Source organism: Spinacia oleracea, chromosome 5 (assembly GCF_020520425.1).
Source record: "Spinacia oleracea cultivar Varoflay chromosome 5, BTI_SOV_V1, whole genome shotgun sequence".
NCBI classification, from domain to species: domain Eukaryota; kingdom Viridiplantae; phylum Streptophyta; class Magnoliopsida; order Caryophyllales; family Amaranthaceae; genus Spinacia; species Spinacia oleracea.
This window is the reverse complement of record NC_079491.1, coordinates 44,520,418-44,537,699: the sequence shown is the minus strand read 5'-3', so window position 1 is coordinate 44,537,699 and position 17,282 is coordinate 44,520,418. Positions and strand designations below refer to the sequence as shown.

At 36.7% G+C, this 17,282-nt stretch overlaps 2 protein-coding genes across 2 annotated transcripts; one reads left to right on the top strand and one right to left on the bottom strand.

Annotated features, from left to right (window-relative positions):
• Window positions 1-336: 336 nt before the first annotated feature.
• LOC130461481 (uncharacterized) lies at window positions 337-2,279 on the top strand. The gene is made up of 3 exons (XM_056829597.1): window positions 337-1,332; window positions 1,426-1,747; window positions 1,897-2,279. Exons 1-3 carry the CDS (start codon window positions 337-339, stop codon window positions 2,277-2,279), a joined length of 1,701 nt encoding a protein of 566 aa, XP_056685575.1.
• A 2,580-nt stretch (window positions 2,280-4,859) lies between these two features.
• Window positions 4,860-12,859, bottom strand: LOC110793607 (probable galacturonosyltransferase 14). Its single transcript, XM_021998503.2, has 6 exons — window positions 12,092-12,859; window positions 10,057-10,109; window positions 9,810-9,965; window positions 7,474-8,064; window positions 6,543-6,845; window positions 4,860-5,867 (listed from the first exon to the last, which is right to left on the bottom strand). The coding sequence occupies exons 1-6, from the start codon at window positions 12,303-12,305 to the stop codon at window positions 5,583-5,585; spliced, it is 1,602 nt and encodes a 533-aa protein (XP_021854195.1). The 5' UTR covers window positions 12,306-12,859; the 3' UTR covers window positions 4,860-5,582.
• Window positions 12,860-17,282: the final 4,423 nt, after the last annotated feature.

Below are 17,282 nucleotides of genomic sequence, written 5' to 3'. Positions count from 1 at the left end.
ATGGAAACACTAGAAGGGTGTGGGTGAAAAAGAATGTTCAACCTACTCAATCTATGGTGCAAGTACCTACTGTGGTATCTCAAAAAGTCAATGGTTTCACACAAGCAACCAGGTTCAGCAAGGTAGTGGGTCAACAACTTAGGCCTGTTGTCACTACTAACACTTTTCAAGTTCTCACTGAGTCTGAATCTGAAAGGGAGAGTGTAGATGAAGAACATAGGGGATTGGTAATTGGTTCTCCTTCATTTGGCAGGGGGGTGACAGCCCCTAAGCCTAATGGATAAGATCTAATGTTGGAATGTGAGGGGGCTAAATAGACAAGATAAGCAGAAAGAAATGAGACAGATGGTTCAGTCTCACAATGTTGGTTTATTTAGTCTCCTTAAAACCAAGGTGAAGGCATCAAAGATGGGCAACCTATATCTCTCAGTTTGTCCTAATTGGTGTTTCACCTCTAACCTTACTTGTCACAAGAATGGTAGGATTGTGCTGGCTTGGGATCCCCCTCTTTTCACTGTGAATGTCATCTCCATGCTAAGTCAGGTTATTCATTGTTTCATTACTCCTAGGAGTGCCAGAACTGATTTCTTTTGCTCATTTATTTATGGTCTAAACACCCCTCCTGAGAGAGAGGAACTTTGGGCCAGTTTGACTGCTTTTGCTTCTAGATGCAGTACAACTTGGTTAATAATGGGGGATTTTAATGCCATTATGAAGATGGATGATAGAATTGGCTCCCCTGTAAGATTACATGATATTTGGCCTATGAAGCAGTGTATGGATTCTTGTCAGCTTACTGAGGTCAAGACAGTAGGTAGACACTTTACTTGGAACAACAAACAAGATGGGGAAGCAAGGGTGTTTACAAGGATTGATAGAGTTATGTCTAACTCCAAGTGGGATGATAGCTTCCCTTCTACTGAAGCCATGATTCTGCCTGAAGGAACTTATGATCATAGCCCTATGGTTTTGCATACTACAAGTCACAACTCTCAGAAAAGACCCTTCAGATTTTTCAACATGTGGACCTCTTCTGTTGAGTTCATCCCTATTGTTGAAAGACACTGGCAGAAGTATGTCTATGGTTGTTGTATGTTCAGAGTTACTCAGAAGCTTAAGTGGATAAAAAGTGACCTCAGATCCTTGAACAAAAAAGGGTACAATAATGTGGAAGCTCTGAAGCTTGCTAGACAAAGTGATTTGTTGGATGTTCATAATAAATTGCATACTGATCCCCCTAATGTTGCCTTCATTTCTGAAGAAAAAGCCACTGTAGAGGCTTATAGAGTGGCCAATGATAATTTTCTTTCTTTCCTTCACCAAACAGCCAAGGTTCATTAGTTGGAGAAAGGTGATGAAAATACAATATTGTTCCACCAAAGTATCAAACAGAGAAGGAAGCATAATGTTATCCACTCTATTCAGAATGCTGTTGGTGAATGGGTTACCACTCATGAACAAGTTCAAGAAGCTTTCCTCACTTTCTACAACTGCCTTTTCTGCTCCCAGGTGGACAATAGAACCAGTATTGACCCCATCATTACGGATAGGGGGCCCAAATTAACTGATACTCACAAAGAAATGTTACAATGTGACTTCAGTGTCTTTGATGTTAAGAATGTATTGGATGCTATTCCTAGTAGCAAAGCACCTTGTCTAGATGGGTATAATAGCCATTTTTTCAAAGTTGCTTGGGATACCATCAAGCACGACTTCCATGCAGCTATTACTGAATTTTTCAGAACAGGTAAAATGCTGAAGGAAATAAATGTTACTTCAATTCCATCACCCCCGTGCCTAAAGTGAGTGTGCCTGCTACAGTTGGAGATTTCATACCTATTGCATGTTGCTCTGTGATGTATAAGTGAATATTTAAATTATTGTGTGAGAAGTTAGGAGTTGTATTACCTGATATCATCTCCCAGAATCAGGGAGCTTTTGTTGATGGAAGATCAATTATGCATAATATTCTCATTTTCCAAGACATCATCAAAATGTACAAAAGAAGTCAGATTCAACCCAATTGCTTTCTGAAGCTAGATCACCAAAAAGCGTATGACACTGTGGAGTGGGATTTCATTCAAGAAGCTATGCAGTATCTGGGGTTCCCACCTTCTTTCATTAACCTGATAATGACCTGTTTGACTACCACTCAATATTCCATCATGACTAATGGGGTTCCTTCCAAGCTAATTCACCCAAAAAGAGGATTGAGACAGGGTGATCCTCTATCCCCTTGTTGTTTACTCTTTGTATGGAGTATTTCTCCAGAACAATGAAGACAGTAGTTGATCATCCCAGGTTCAAATTCCACTCTAGATGCTGACCATTAAAGCTAAAAATTTGTGTTTTGCTGATGACCTTCTCATTTTTTGTAAAAGGGATAGGGAAGTGGTGAGCTTAATGATGGATGGTTTTCACTTGCTCTCTAAGACCACTGGGTTATCTGTCAACACTACTAAATCCTCTATGTACTGTTGTGGCATGAATGATCAGGAGGTGGTTGAGATCACTAACTTGACTGGTTTCAGACAAGGCCATCTTCCTTTTAGGTATCTGGGTGTCCCTGTTAGCCCTTGTAAACGCAAGGCCAGTGATTGTGATCAACTGGTAGACAAGATGACAGCTAGAATTTAATTATGGAGCTCTAAGAATTTTTCTTTTGCTGTAAGAGCTCAACTCATCAATTCTGTGTTGATGAGCATTTGTGTCTACTGGTCACAAATGTTTCTTTTTCCTAAATCTGTACTTAAGAGAATTAATGTCATCTGCAAAGATTTTTTGTGGTTTGGCACCTTTGACTGTGCTAAACCTGGTTCTGTAGCTTGGGATCAGATGTGTCAACCTAAAACCCATGGTGGTTTGGGTTTCAGGAACCTGCTTCTGTGGAACCAAGCAGCAGTAGGTAAGCAGGCATGGTCTATTGCCCAAAAACAAGATAACTTGTGGGTTAAGTGGATTCATGTTGTGTATGTCAAAGATCACTCTTGGGATCAGTTTACTGCCCCTACTGCTGCTAGCTGGGTAGTAAAGTTTGTGTGCAAGCTAAGGTCAAGAACAGTTTCAGTAGCCAGCTTGGTTATCAATGGCTTCACAGTGGCAAATACTCTATAAAGGAGACATACACTCAGCTTAGGAGTTTGGGAACCAAGGTTCCTTGGCAAAAATATGTCTGGAATAGGCTGTCTATCCCAAAACATAGATTCATTCTATGGCTTGCCATGCTGGATAGATTCAAAACAAAGGAGAGGTTGTTTAAGGTGGGGTTCAGTGCTGATGACAGTTGCCCTATTTGTAGTGCCCAAGTAGAAAAGGTGGATCACTTGTTCTTTGAGTGTGAGCTTAGTAACCAATGCAAACACATTGTTATGTCCTGGTTAGGGGTTCAGCTCAACATGTTTACAGTTTTTAGTTTGCTTACGGGGGTTCAGAAATACAGCAGAAGCAAATGCAGGAGGTATATCATTTTCACTGCAGTGGCTAGTTTGGTGTACAACATATGGAAGGCTGGAAATGCAGCTGTCTGGTCTCTGCATGTTCCAACTGTGCAGTCCATAGTCAAAAGCATTCAGGCAGAGGTGAAGGGAAGAGTGTTGAACTTATTAGGCACAAAAACCAGTTCTAGGAATCTTGATTGGTTCCACAGTTTGTAATTGTTATTTCTAGGCTTGTTAGCTTACTTTTGGGTTTTTTGGCCAAGTGTTCTTAGCCTTATTTTGTTGGCTTCAGTTTGCTGAACTGGTAGCATGGTTGTAACTAGTTTTTGTGCAATCAATATAATCATTATTTGCCTGCCCAAAAAAATAAAATATGGCGATGAAAAATACTGAGTACCCAAAGAGGAAGGTTGGTTGCAGGTACCGAACCGGGAAGAAGAGGAAGGTTTAAGCCCATACGTTGGAGGTTTCAAAATCGATCAAGAAAGAGACTTATGTCTCATAATAGTGTGGTCTTGTGTGTAGTCTAGGAGTAGTTCTAGTTCTATTAGTATTGTGTCTTGTATTACCCATGAATGGCCATAAGGCTATATGTAGTGGGTAATAGTTTTCTCCTTGTTCTTTGCCTGTTTGTACTTTCTGCCAAAAATAATAAAAAAAATTAAGTACCCCAAAGAAATATAGCTCTGCACTAGGGGTGTGCAAATGCGGGTTCGGTTACCCGTTAGCAATTTATTTCGGGTACCCGTTATTTTCGGTTTTTAAAAATGCCGACCCTAAACCGTATCCACAAGTATCGGTACCCGCTTTTTCGGGTATCGGGTTTTTTTCGGTCGGTTCGATCGGGTAATAGTTCACATTATTTTGTTAAAACTTCCCGTGAAAACTTTAATCATGTAGAGTTGAAGATAAAAAAAACACCTATAAACATGTTTATGAACTCTAAATATCTGATTCATACGACAAAAAAGTTAACAAAACAAGAAAAAAAACAATACAACAAGTTCGCAAAGAAGCAACTAGAGCAAAATTATCCATCTTTAATAGATCACCATGTGCATAATTCAACATCAACAAGACCATTAATTAATTTCCAACATTAACAACTACTAAACAACAGGAACATCAGTACATCACACCAATCTAACGAACATCTTGTTAATTTCGGTCGGTTCGATTACCCGTTTTTCGGGTCGGTTACCCGCATGTTCGGTTCGGATTTTTTAAAAATGCAAAAAAGCCTACCCTAACCCTATTATTTCGGTTCGGTTATCCGCTTTTTCGGTTCGGTTTTTTCGATTTTCGGGTTCGATTTCGGTTTTCCGGATTTTTTGCACAGCCCTACTCTGCACATTTAGATATCGTTCATTGTTAAAGAATCTAGTTGACGGAAAATAAGTAGCCAAACAAACACTGATCAGGTGTAGTATAATTGTGATACTTGAGAAAGAATTACTGCACATTTAGATATCCCTCAAGATGGTACACAAGCAAAATTTAATGATATGACCTAGGATTAATTCCCAACTACGAGGAACCCTGTAGCAGAAGACAAATCTTATACCCTAGCCAAAAATAGAGAAACTGAAATCTAGTTGATTGAACAGAACAAGTACCAAAAAAATGATATTAAAGAGAGAAAAGAATAAACTATATCCCCATCTTTTGCTTGGCAGATGAGGAACCATCACCATCACCATCACCATCACCATCACAATCACCATCGGGGAGCTGTCCAACTTGGCCTTCGGCTTGATGCACTGAGCAGCAATTATAGGAAGGGCAATATCCTGTGCGTAGTATGTATCTTCAATAATTGAACTATATCCCATAAGACGTGAGAAGCCCACAGAACGAACGTACGTTACTGTCCTTTCTCAACCAAAAGAATTAACAAGAGTTGTTATTTTACAGATGGAAAAAATGAATCTTGTGCCATGCTAGTCTCCACTCTACTCACTTTGAATCTGGGAAGCCATTGCCAGAGTCTTATACCTCAAATCACTAACCATTTGGCACATTCAATGACGCCCCCTCCCTTCACTTCTCTAGCCATCAGAAAAAACACACCAGAAGCAGCCAGCATTTATCATTTCTTATCCTGCCTCTCTCTTTTCATCAGAATCTCATGTACCTGACTGGTGACTATGACTCCAATATGTGGCAATTTCTAATAAAATCGTTAGTATAATTGACATACTTTGTCCAAAAGGGACGAAGATGATCGAACCCAATTGGAAGCCATGGTTTCGACTGCCCATTGTAATGAATAACCGCCGCTTTCTTCACACTGTCAAGGTTGGTCTTATTCTGGTACCCCAAACCCAGCAAATGCCAAGATGGGTCAATCGGGTGTACATGCCCCTTAAATGCAATCAAAGCCGGTGGTAGAGTTCCAAGTTTCCACATCGTAAGGTTTGCATTCAAGTTCTGCATAATCAACAGCATAAAATCCATGTCACAACTCAATATTCACACTTCCTATTAGATTTACAAATTTCTATATCACATATACAAATTGTCACTTATTCTAATCATGAGGATTAAAAGATGCTGCCGAGACAAATATACAATTCTCAAGAGTCCATAAAAAGAAGAAGACTGAACCAAAAAGTTGAACCAAATTGTCTTTGACGTATGAATTCATGAATTCTACACCTTTATAAAGAAAAGATAGTACTTATTCTGAACAAGAGATGAATTCTACATTAATAAGCATAAAGAAAAGATAGTACTTATTCTGAACAAGAGATGAATTCTACATTAATAAGCATAAAGAAAAGATATGCACATGTTCTGAACAGGGATTTATTGACAAAGGCAAAGTCGGAGATTAGACGGTATTTGCAAATTCAGCTCGCTATTTCCCATTCAATTTCATATACATCTCCCTCCGTTCTTTTTTCATGTACCCACTTTCCAAAAGGAGGTGTTTTTTTTTTTTGTTCTACCCACTTCTACTTTATTCTATTTTTAACTTAAAAATTCCCCAGCCGTCCACTCCCCCCCCCCCCCCCCCACACACAGATTCAACATATAATCTCCAACAGTACTCAAATCAGAAAAAACAAAAGGACATAATTGAAAACATCTTAGCACTTTTACCTCCTTAAGCCAGGAATGATAAGTATCCCTTATGCTTGCCTTTCTCCAAGCACGCAGATCAAATATGTTCATCCCATAAGCCCATGCACATTCATCGGGATTCAAATGCTGAGCTATGAGAGGGTGGGAGAAATTGAAATAATTTCTGAATGTCTTGGACATCACCCATTCGTCCTCACCTCTACAAGTCTCTACAGCTCCATTTACCTTCCCCTCAAGGTCAATACTCCAAAGAGGAGCTAGGTCACGCTGAATTACCACATCGTCATCCAAGAACACTATCTTGTCGAGGTTTGGGAATAGCTGCTCCAAAACCATGTCAGGAAAATTATAACCAGCTAGATGAAGAACACTACTGATATACCTTAATTTACCTTACACACTACACAGTATACAAACAAAAACAATGCCCACAATGAAAATCAAGTATCAGAAACAACTAGGCAAGTAAAGAACAGCATAATCAGAGACAATAAGTTTTCACTGTGCCCTCTTTCACTGTGCCCTCTTTCCTTCAAAGCGTGCTCACAATAGAAAGATGGTTAAAAACAGGGGGACGGGGGGGAGGGGGGGGAGGGGGGGGGAGGGGGGGGAGGGGGGGGGAGGGGGGGAGGTGGGGGGGTGAAGTGTTCACTGTGCCCTCTTTCCTTCAAAGGGTGCTAACACATTAACAAAAAGAATTCATTGAAGTGTCTCACAAAGAAAACAATAAGTTTAGAGATCAATCAGCAGATACTAGTCCTTTTTATCAAGATTTCCGAGCTTTCTTGCTAGTACTATTCTCTATCTTTTTCTGCAATTAAGCTTTTGTGTTTCTCATGTTAGTATCAGATTTTCACTCAATCCATAAAAGTTTATAGGATCTATCATAATAAAATAAAACAAACAAATAAACCATCATCAAAGTTAAACAAAAAAATGTGTCTATTACCTCAGGTAAATAGATCCGGATATGGTTGAGCAACGAAATGTATTTTGGACTTCTTGCCTGTAATTTTGAAGCAAAAGTTCGTGGAGTAGTCTCACTGAGATTGGCTCCTGCCACATGGTTGCCATGGTAGTAATTCCGTATTCCATTATGGCTTTCTATAGCTTCCAGAACTGGAATGTTCTCTCTTGTTAACCAGTCAAACTGGTGAACACCTTTCACTTCAACAATTGCTGGTGAGACAGGATTTAGAGCAAACCAAGAATGCATGCCAGCATAAGTTTTCTTGTCAGTGATAACATGAAATACTATCTTCTCAGGTTTTAAGGACGATTGCACAGCAGAAGTAACCACAACAGAAGCAGCCAGAATATTATCCGTGGACAAAACAAAATGGTACATTGAGTTGTCAGAAAGCAATGGGAGCAACTCCGGGGGAGGCAATTGTTTGCGAGCATGAGCATTAGAAGAGTATTCATCTGTCAAACGAAGAGACAAACAATGGATGCCTTTGGGAATGGAACTAGCAGCAAAGTGTTTGTTCATCAACTCTGCAAACTTGGCTTCCCTGATTTCTCTTTCAAGTTTCTCCATCTGTGAAGTAACAAATTATTTGTCATTAACGAAATGAAAACCAGATGTATCTTCACTACATAACCTAACCTACAGTTATTAAAGAAACAGTAAACAGCTAGATACACCAACAAAATGAAACTACATAATGCAGTAACTTTAACGAAGAAACTCCAGTTTTAGTACACTTTCAAAATCCACAAGTGACCAAAACAACAGGTTCCATTTTACTAGAAGTTCGGATAACCTACGCACAAAATCATTTTCATAGAACTAGGCAATATATTAATCACAAAATTGTATACAACAAAGAAGGTATACAAATTTTGCTTGCGGAGGAAGCATTAGGTAGTGTAAGAATACAGCCAGAGGCAAAATTTTTGGGAGAAATATCTATAGATAACCTTACTATGAGAGTTATTGCTTCAGTAGATCTGTTTGCACTTTGACCTTCTAATTCCTCCATAGCCAAAAGACCAAAATTACACGAGACCTCCAAAGCCCTAACTTCCCAATAAGCATCGGAATATCCAACACAACATTCCGTACAACACCCATTAACCCTTTAGTTAAAAAAGCTGCAACCTAACCTAAATTACTTTCTTGTTTTGTTTGGTGCAACCTCACATCATTTCTTGTAGAATCCATTGTAGCCAATCCAGCAGGCATATTTCACATACACTAACAAATTTTATACTCACCATCCCAGCAACACCTGCTGCTTTCTCTATTACTTGAACAGCCAAAACATTCTGATCTTCAAACATTAAGACAGCCAAGCCTCCTGGTGCGAGCATCATGCCGAAGGTTCTCAATGCAGAGAAGACTAACTGATTACAACTGATCTACAGCTTTGAGATGTTTAGATCACCTAGTCCTTCAGTCAGGCCAGGGATCCATAAACTGCAACGTTTCAGTGTTTCTCAAATCTTTGGGTCCAAAATGCTCTTATCCTCCCAATACATATTAACATTTCATTATTCAGATCCATAAAATATCTATGTTTCAGAAATGGAGGGGAAGGTAAGTTGCTAATAAAAATTATGACAACTATTCATTGATTTTGGATTTGACAGTAAGGAAAATAAAATAAAAAATCCTCTCTGTTACAGTGTTATGTAGAAATGACAATAAGATAGTAACGTAAGTTATTTCTACTTTTAATTAATTCCACTATAGCAACAAAAGGTAGGGTAACTATAGAACTGCGTTCTTAAGATTTTAAAAAAGTAAATTATGTTTCAAGAGGAGAAGTTATAGAGAAATTAGGGATACTTTCGGTGTAAATAAGTCTTTGTGTACACCAAAATAGCAATGGAAGTAATTCCTAAGTGTTATCACTCCACTATACCACTAAATTCACTAATACACTAAAGTCTATAGCCCTCTTCAAGATGGTAAAGAATGTATTGAGCAACAACAGATAGGTCAAATCATTGAAGACAACTCTGAAGTTGTAACAAACTGTAACGTGTGCTGCAGGAGTAGACATCCAAGAATTTTAAGTGCAATATACGATTGATGAATACCTGAACACTCTAAAGTGATAAAAGATCATGAAAAACTTCCGTCTCCAAACAAACCAAAATATTACATGTGTAATGAAAATCTACATAATTTTGTTGGCCAAATGGTTTTGCAGAAGTCATGCAACCGCGGAAAGCAAGAAAGATCAATTACCCACATGATATATCATCATGGAACCTTCCACAAAAGACATATGTAAGGACCAAAAGATGGATGCGAGATGGATAAGTAATACACACCATTCCTTTTAAGATAAAGCCAAAGGTTTTTGCATCGTACTGGTTGTTCTTCATATCAAACACAAGTTGTTTATATGAATCTGGAAGCTTTAAACCAGATGGTATCTCTTCACTATTGACCTGATTAAGAATTTTGTGGAAATCTCTAACCAGCCTCTGTTGCAACATGAAAACGAGAAATGAGAATATGTTTGGTAGTTTTACATAAGAAAGGCTCGAGTACAACAATATGCATAAAAAGAATTACCCCTGAATCATCTCTACCGAGGAGCCTGGGTCCAAAACGCCTACCTAAACAATCTGTAACATAACAGAGAAAACGCAAGTCAAAATCATAGCTTCAGTGAAAAGTTCCCTACTTGCTTGTACAAAATAGATCAACCCAAAACAAGGTTTTTTAAGTGCTGGCGTGATGGTACTCAAAGTTAAAAATACAAGGTAAGAAAAGAATTATTTCTAATATTGTGGCCTTTGTATCAAGCTAACATTATTAAGCAAATACTCCACTAATCGGAGGTCGGTATACACACACATTAATTGAAAAGGAAGAAACTCAAAAGAGGCCAAAAAATATGTAGAGCAGCCTTCCATGTGTGATTTCCATAAATCTATAGTTTCTATAACTGTAATGGTAAGTACAACCTTTCCTGATTCTTACAAAATTAATTCTTCATCCCACTAATATATCTCAAAATACAAATGGATCAATCTAAGAAATAACCTTGACAAAAGATAAGGGAGAGAGGAATATAACTTCACAATAAAAATGGAAGTGTGAAACTATAGAAGTCCCAGTAATAGGAACTACAGAATATCAAAGTGGATTGAGAAAGTAGCCAATATGATGAAATAGCCAACCGTAACAAGGGAACTAATGTTTACATACAGGCGACATAAAACAATCAAGACCTACATATCTACGAAGAAAAAAGTAGGCAAATTGACCTCCTATTAGTATCTAAATGAACTTCGAAGAACATGGTCGAGTTTGAATAGAAGCAAAACCTTAAATGAGATGTGATATAAAGGATTCCTCAGCAACTTTCAAACAATAATCTTCATAAACTCCATAGCTGCTACTGGATAAAACTAATTAGCTAAAATGATACTGGATAACTACCTTAGTCAGCTAGAGACCATAGTACAGATAACTATTCACCACTACAGATTTAGAAGAAGCAGATCCAGTATTTTTGAAACCATATCTTATATGGAACACAGATCAACATGAAATACAGATATCATTCAAATTCATAACAAAACCTTTCTCTATTTTCTCTTTCTCTCCCTCCCTAGCTTCCAACATAACATAGCAACATAACAAATCAAAAGATCCAGTGAATAAGAAAAACAAATCTTTTCTCTATTCTCTCTTTCTCTCCCTCCCTTTCTCTATCTATTATGGTCCTTTCCGCAGGGACACGGTGTCGCTTTCCGAATCAAAGGAGCTAACACGGTGAATGCCAGACACAAATGCTAGAGACTTAAGATGTGTAAAAAGCAACAACCATCCCGGCTTACAAATATACTAAAATCCTATGAAAATGTGGCGCTCTATAACTACATTCATCTCACAAATATAGAAATATTTCACCTAAAGTCATAAGAGAATCACGAGATCACACTTCAACCATTGATAACCATGGGTAATTTCTGGAATATTGAAAATTGTAAGGGCATCCATGCATTACCATTTATCCATTGCATTATAATATATAAAACCTTATAAATTGATCTAAAACCATTAATAATCACATTCAGTATCTCACTAAAGAATGATAGAAACAAGTGATTGTTCCAGACACAAACTGAAAATTTAAACGCAGACTTCTGCTATGATGCATACATGTGATTTAAAACACATAATAGAAACACACCCTAATGCATCCATGTGATTTAAAACACATAATAGCAACACACCCAAACACCAACACCTAGAGACAGCAACGATTGTCATATAAAGCAGCATCTAAAACTAAAACTTAAAAACCATACAGTACTAAAGATCAAACGGAGCTGAACCAGGTAGTCAAAATCAATTAGCAATCCAAATCAAAACAAGGGGAATAAATCATTGCATCCCTAACTATCCTAATCAAACGAAAAAGAATCAAAGTTACCCAAATCAAAGCTTGTGAAAGATGAAACCGCAATCAAATTCCGTAAAAAAAAATGACATAAACAGAATCGAAATCCAATGAATGCAAATCTAAAAGCGACAATAAACAGCAAGATCCGGAAAAGGCAAAGAAAAAAGAAAAATAGAAAAATAAAAATCGTACCGAGAGAAGAACAATTGTTGACACCTTCAAGAGTAACAAGAGCAGTAAGAATGAAGACGAAGGGCAACAAAAAAGCAAGGATGAGGATGGTATGAAAAAGGGTGCGATATGAGATATGACGAGCAGCTACTTTGATCTTCATCAAGTCAACGAACCCACCATTGCTCGATGATATCGTTATACTTCTCATGCTCGGAGATAAATGCAGCTGCATCCTCCTACCAATTCTCTTCCTATTCTTTCGCCTAATGTTATTGTTTCCCTTTCACAACAACGACAACAACAATAATACTTGTGCTCGTTAACTTGACTTCCGTTTGATATTTTCACGTTCGTAAATCTTGTTATTGTTCTTTCCTCCTCGGCCCATCTCTCTCGTGACAGCCTCTCTACCATCCGATCAACTAATAATCCCTCTTTTTTATAATCTCTTTAAACAGCTCCCTTTACAATCCAAACAATCAATCAAACAATCACACCCACAATAGTCTTTCTTTATTCTTTCAGATTCGACGCGGTTGGTTGGATTTGTCTGAGTTTGTGTGAAAAATATTGAAATATTTTCTTGTTGGTTTTGATGTTAGACTATTGGATTTTCTTTTCCAGATAGGAAAGATAGAAGAGAGGGTAAGCTCAAGCTTTTTGGTCTACTCTCCCATGGATGGATGGATCGGGGTAGAGAGAGAAAAAGAGGAGAGAGAGGGAGAGGGAGATGGGGAAAAGAAGAAAAGAAAATCTGAAACAAAAAAATAATGAAACTTTGTTTAATTTTCCTCGTTCTTTGCTGGGGTAATTAATTGTTTTCTTTCTTTTTAATAAAAAGAAATTATAAATTGGACTAGTTCTTTCGTTATTTTATTTAAATTTTTATAATCAGTTTAACGTGTTTAATTTAATTGATTTTAACTTTTTGTGTAAATAATGGTGAGTAAAGTCAATAGATTGAATCGCAAAGGCGTGTTTGGATCGGGGGGCCGTCGGCGTAGTTTAGGAGAGGAGAGAGAGAAGAATAAGGGCGTTTGTTTGACCTCGAGATTGGGGGAGCTAGAAAGGGAAGTGAGGTAGAAATTGTCCTAATTTTAGTGTTTTCTGATTTCCTATGTTTATGGAGAAGCATTTTTAAGGATTTAGATTCAAATTTAATTAAATTGCTATCTACTTTATTTTTTGTAGGTGGGTTTTGGATCCAAATTTTTATATTGTTTCGTTAGGCTAATTTTTAGGAATATTGAATCAAGTACTTGTATAATTATTTAACTTTTTTTGTTGAGAGTTTGAAATTTTCTATTACATTATACTAAAACAGATACTGGGAGTGACATGTATCACTTTCTGGTGCAAAAATTTTCCGTCAAAAATATTTTTCTAAAAATATATCTATTTTATTTATGATTTACTAGTCTTATATGCACGCTATGCATGCGAATATAAGAAACAAATTTGTGTTATTACATGTAAACCTGAAATAACATGTAAAATTATAATATAAATGTGATGCGTGCGTATATGAGAAACAGATAAGTTAGATAGAGTCGAACGCATATAAATAGATTGATTAAAATGGTAAGAATTTATTTAAGGGGCTAGATTGATTAAAATGCTTATTTGGGCTTTTCCTATTGGGTATGTTGTCATTATATTCTCTATTTTATAAGTGTGGAGGGTATTTTAATAATTCAAGGGGGACATCAAAAGTAACCCATAACTGTTGTACTTTGGTACAGCCAGCTCTTGTTGTGCCCCCCCAAAATACGATGCGCATGTATAGTTTGTTCTTTCTTGTTGTACTGTTTATTCTTTCATGTTGTTTTTTAAATTCATCATAAAATTGTTCATTATTGGTGTATTGTTTGTTATTTCTTCCGGAATTTTATGTTCTTTTTTATATTGTTTTTTTTTGTTTAATTGTTTGTTCTTTCTTATTTATTTGTTTGTTCATAATAATAATATGGTTAATGTTCATAATGAAATTAAGTTCTTCCTATATTGATCTTTTATGTTTTTACAAGCGCCTGTATTGTTTGTTCTTTCTTTTTGTATTGTTTGTTCTTTCATGTTGTTTTTTTACATTCATCATAAAATTGTTCATAATTGTTGTATTGTTTTTTCTTTCTTCTGGAATTTTATGTTCTTCTTTGTTGAATTGTTTGTTCTTTCTTGTATATTTGTTTGTGCATTGTAATCATCTGGTTAATGTTCATAATAAAATTGTTCATACTTTTTGTTTTATTTGTTCATACATTTTGTATTCTTTGTTCTTTCTTGTTCTATTACTAAGCATCTTTTAAACACTTGTTCTTTCTTTTTAACCTATTTGTTTTCTTTGCATGCTCATCATTTTCAAATCAGTAAATGTTCATTTTAAAATTATTTGTGATCATCATATCAAACTACTAACTATTTTCATTTTCAGCCTACAACAATGAGGAAATTGAAACCGTGAAAGTCAAATAGTGTGTTCAAATCACACTTCATACACACATTCAAAAGTATAAGAACTCGAGACTACATCAAAAGTAAGATTCAAGATTGAAGACATAGAAAAATAAGTGGATGATTTCTACCAATATCTTAATTCAAGTACAATTTTAAATAGACAATGCCTAAAATGTATATTTTTTTTGGTAAAATATATTATTTGACATGTTTTAATTGCTCAATATATGTTCAAAGTAATAACATAGTAATGCAATAACTAAGTACATTTTAAAATTAATAACTACTCATTTCACAATCAGTAGATAAATTTTCATTTCAAATTTGGTTGAATAAATGAGGATTGCCAAATAATTAAATAAACGTTCATATTCGAATGAGTAGATAAATGTTCATTTCCAAATAAATAAATAATTTTTCATTTCCAAAATAGTAAATATTCATTTCCAAAATAGTAAATGTTCATTTCCAAATAAATATATAAATGTTCATTTTGGATGGGGGTACAACCAAGCCAAAAATTTATGCGCCAAAAATGAATTTACTAAAATAACCTCACCTCTTCACTTATATAATAGAGTTTTTCTTTCCTTTTTTATAAACTGTTTACATATGAAAAAATATAGTAATAACATAAAATATGACAACTAATAGATATCACATAATAATAATTTTCTTAAAATAATTTTAGTAATATTTTAGTCAAATATATAGGTATATCAAAGGAAATTTTATTTACTTAATATTTTGGTCAAATTAACATATTAAGCATATAACATATGTGTGAGGGGGACGAAAAACACGACGGGGCGCCTCTAAAAGAGCATACAGCCCGCACGACTTTTCCCTTCTGGATATTGCAAGCATATTAAGTAAATAGGAACTATCTGTGGGTGTTAGCCTCTTTTTACTAGTCTGTAGGAGTCGCCATTCAGTTTAAGAAAACTGACAAAACCCGGTTATCGTGATATGCCTGAAGTACAAACATATTTAACTCACAACGACCATAGTTTCCTTGTGATTCCTGGTGTGGAGATCCCTCAACGTACATCTAGTGAAGCAGAGATTGAGAATTCGGGGGACGTTTACTAATACGGGGAGTGCCCAGCATTAGCCCACGCGGCGCGGTCCTTACTAGTTCAATTGTGACGAGGATGGGACATGCGTTATGCTACATTACCACTGTGGATTGATTTTAATGCACATATATTACTAAACAGATGTCAAAACGCTGATTTAGGTTAATTCAAGGCGCTTAGCAATAAACTGGTTTGTCCAAGAGTTATCTGATTTAGGCGTGAGCAATATAACAGGTTAAAGTTAACAGATTTATATGGTGATGAAAGCTGTAAAATATATATTCAAGTAACAGTATAGAGTAGGCTATACTGAGGTTCTCAAGAACACCTACCACTTGACTTTTCTAGCTTTTCGTTTGGCTTTAGATCTTTTCGATGACTGACTGGCTGTGAGACGGGATTCTTCCAGAGTTTTTTGTATGTTTTAGGCTTAGGAATTGGGTTAAGATATCAGCAGCACTTCGATAGTATTCAAACAAATTCAGGCAATAGTACGGGCAGGGTCTGCTTAACAGAGTGTTAAATGCGGCAGACACACAAATATAGGGCAGAGAGAAGCTTCGATCAATACTCAAGCTTAGGGTTTAGGGTTAGGAATGTGTGTTATTTTCAGGATTTCAGAGCCCCTATTTATAGTAAAATAGGCCAGAATAAGATAAATTTGAGAAATGTGATTTTTTCGACTAAGATCTGTGCAGCGCTTGGATCAGGAGCGCTGTTAATTTCTAGCGCTTCACATTCACAGCGCCAGATGTGTTTTGTGACAGCTGGATTAACTCTATCTTTGCTTGATTTGTGTGAGAAACAAATTGCAGCGCCGGAATATTATGGCGCTTTGGATTTGTGCGCTGGAATAATGTAGCGCGTGCGTTGCTAACGCTAGAATTTTCTTGTGTTGCCAACGCTAGAAGATCTAGCGTTGGTGTTTTACTTCGCTTTTCCAGCTTTATCGGTTTTTACCCAAATCTGACTCACGGTTTCTATCCTTTAGAAATGAGTTGAGATGCAACTCTTATTCTTTATCCAACGATAAATCGTAATGCGACTTAATCACTCGGATATTTTATCTTATAGAGTTTCCATTCTGGGCAATGTTCAGGCATAACAGTTACTATAAATAGTAGTTTCTAAAAATGGAAATATGGTTTACGGGATCATCAGTCAGTCATGGATCGTTTATGGCATATTTAGGAAAGCTTAGTCAAGTGGTGTTTGGTTTCATCATCGAACACACCGTATCGGGCCTAGGGACAAATGTAGGCGTCTACAGTTAGCCCCCACTTTAATTGAGTCTGAGAAAGACGATGATCAAAGTATTGGTAGACGGAGTGCGTCTGAAAACTAGCCTGGTTAAGACTAATTCCGAACGAGGGTCTCAGGAGCCCCCAGTGATAACATTTGACTTAAGGGTCAAGAGGCCGCCAATTCATCCCATTCTTCGGTTGAAGCTGCTAATGTTTTTTTCGCCGCCTTCACCGAGTCATCGGGAACTCATTGACTTGAACCGACTTCTCAAAGAGTCATTGAAGGCGTTCAAATGGCGGAACAGAGCTTTTCGAAAACAGATGTGTAACTTGATTTCTTTTGAAAATGATGACAGAGTACGGGATGATAACCGGATACAAAATATAGAATGATAATGGAATACGGATCGTGGAATACAGAATACGGGATAC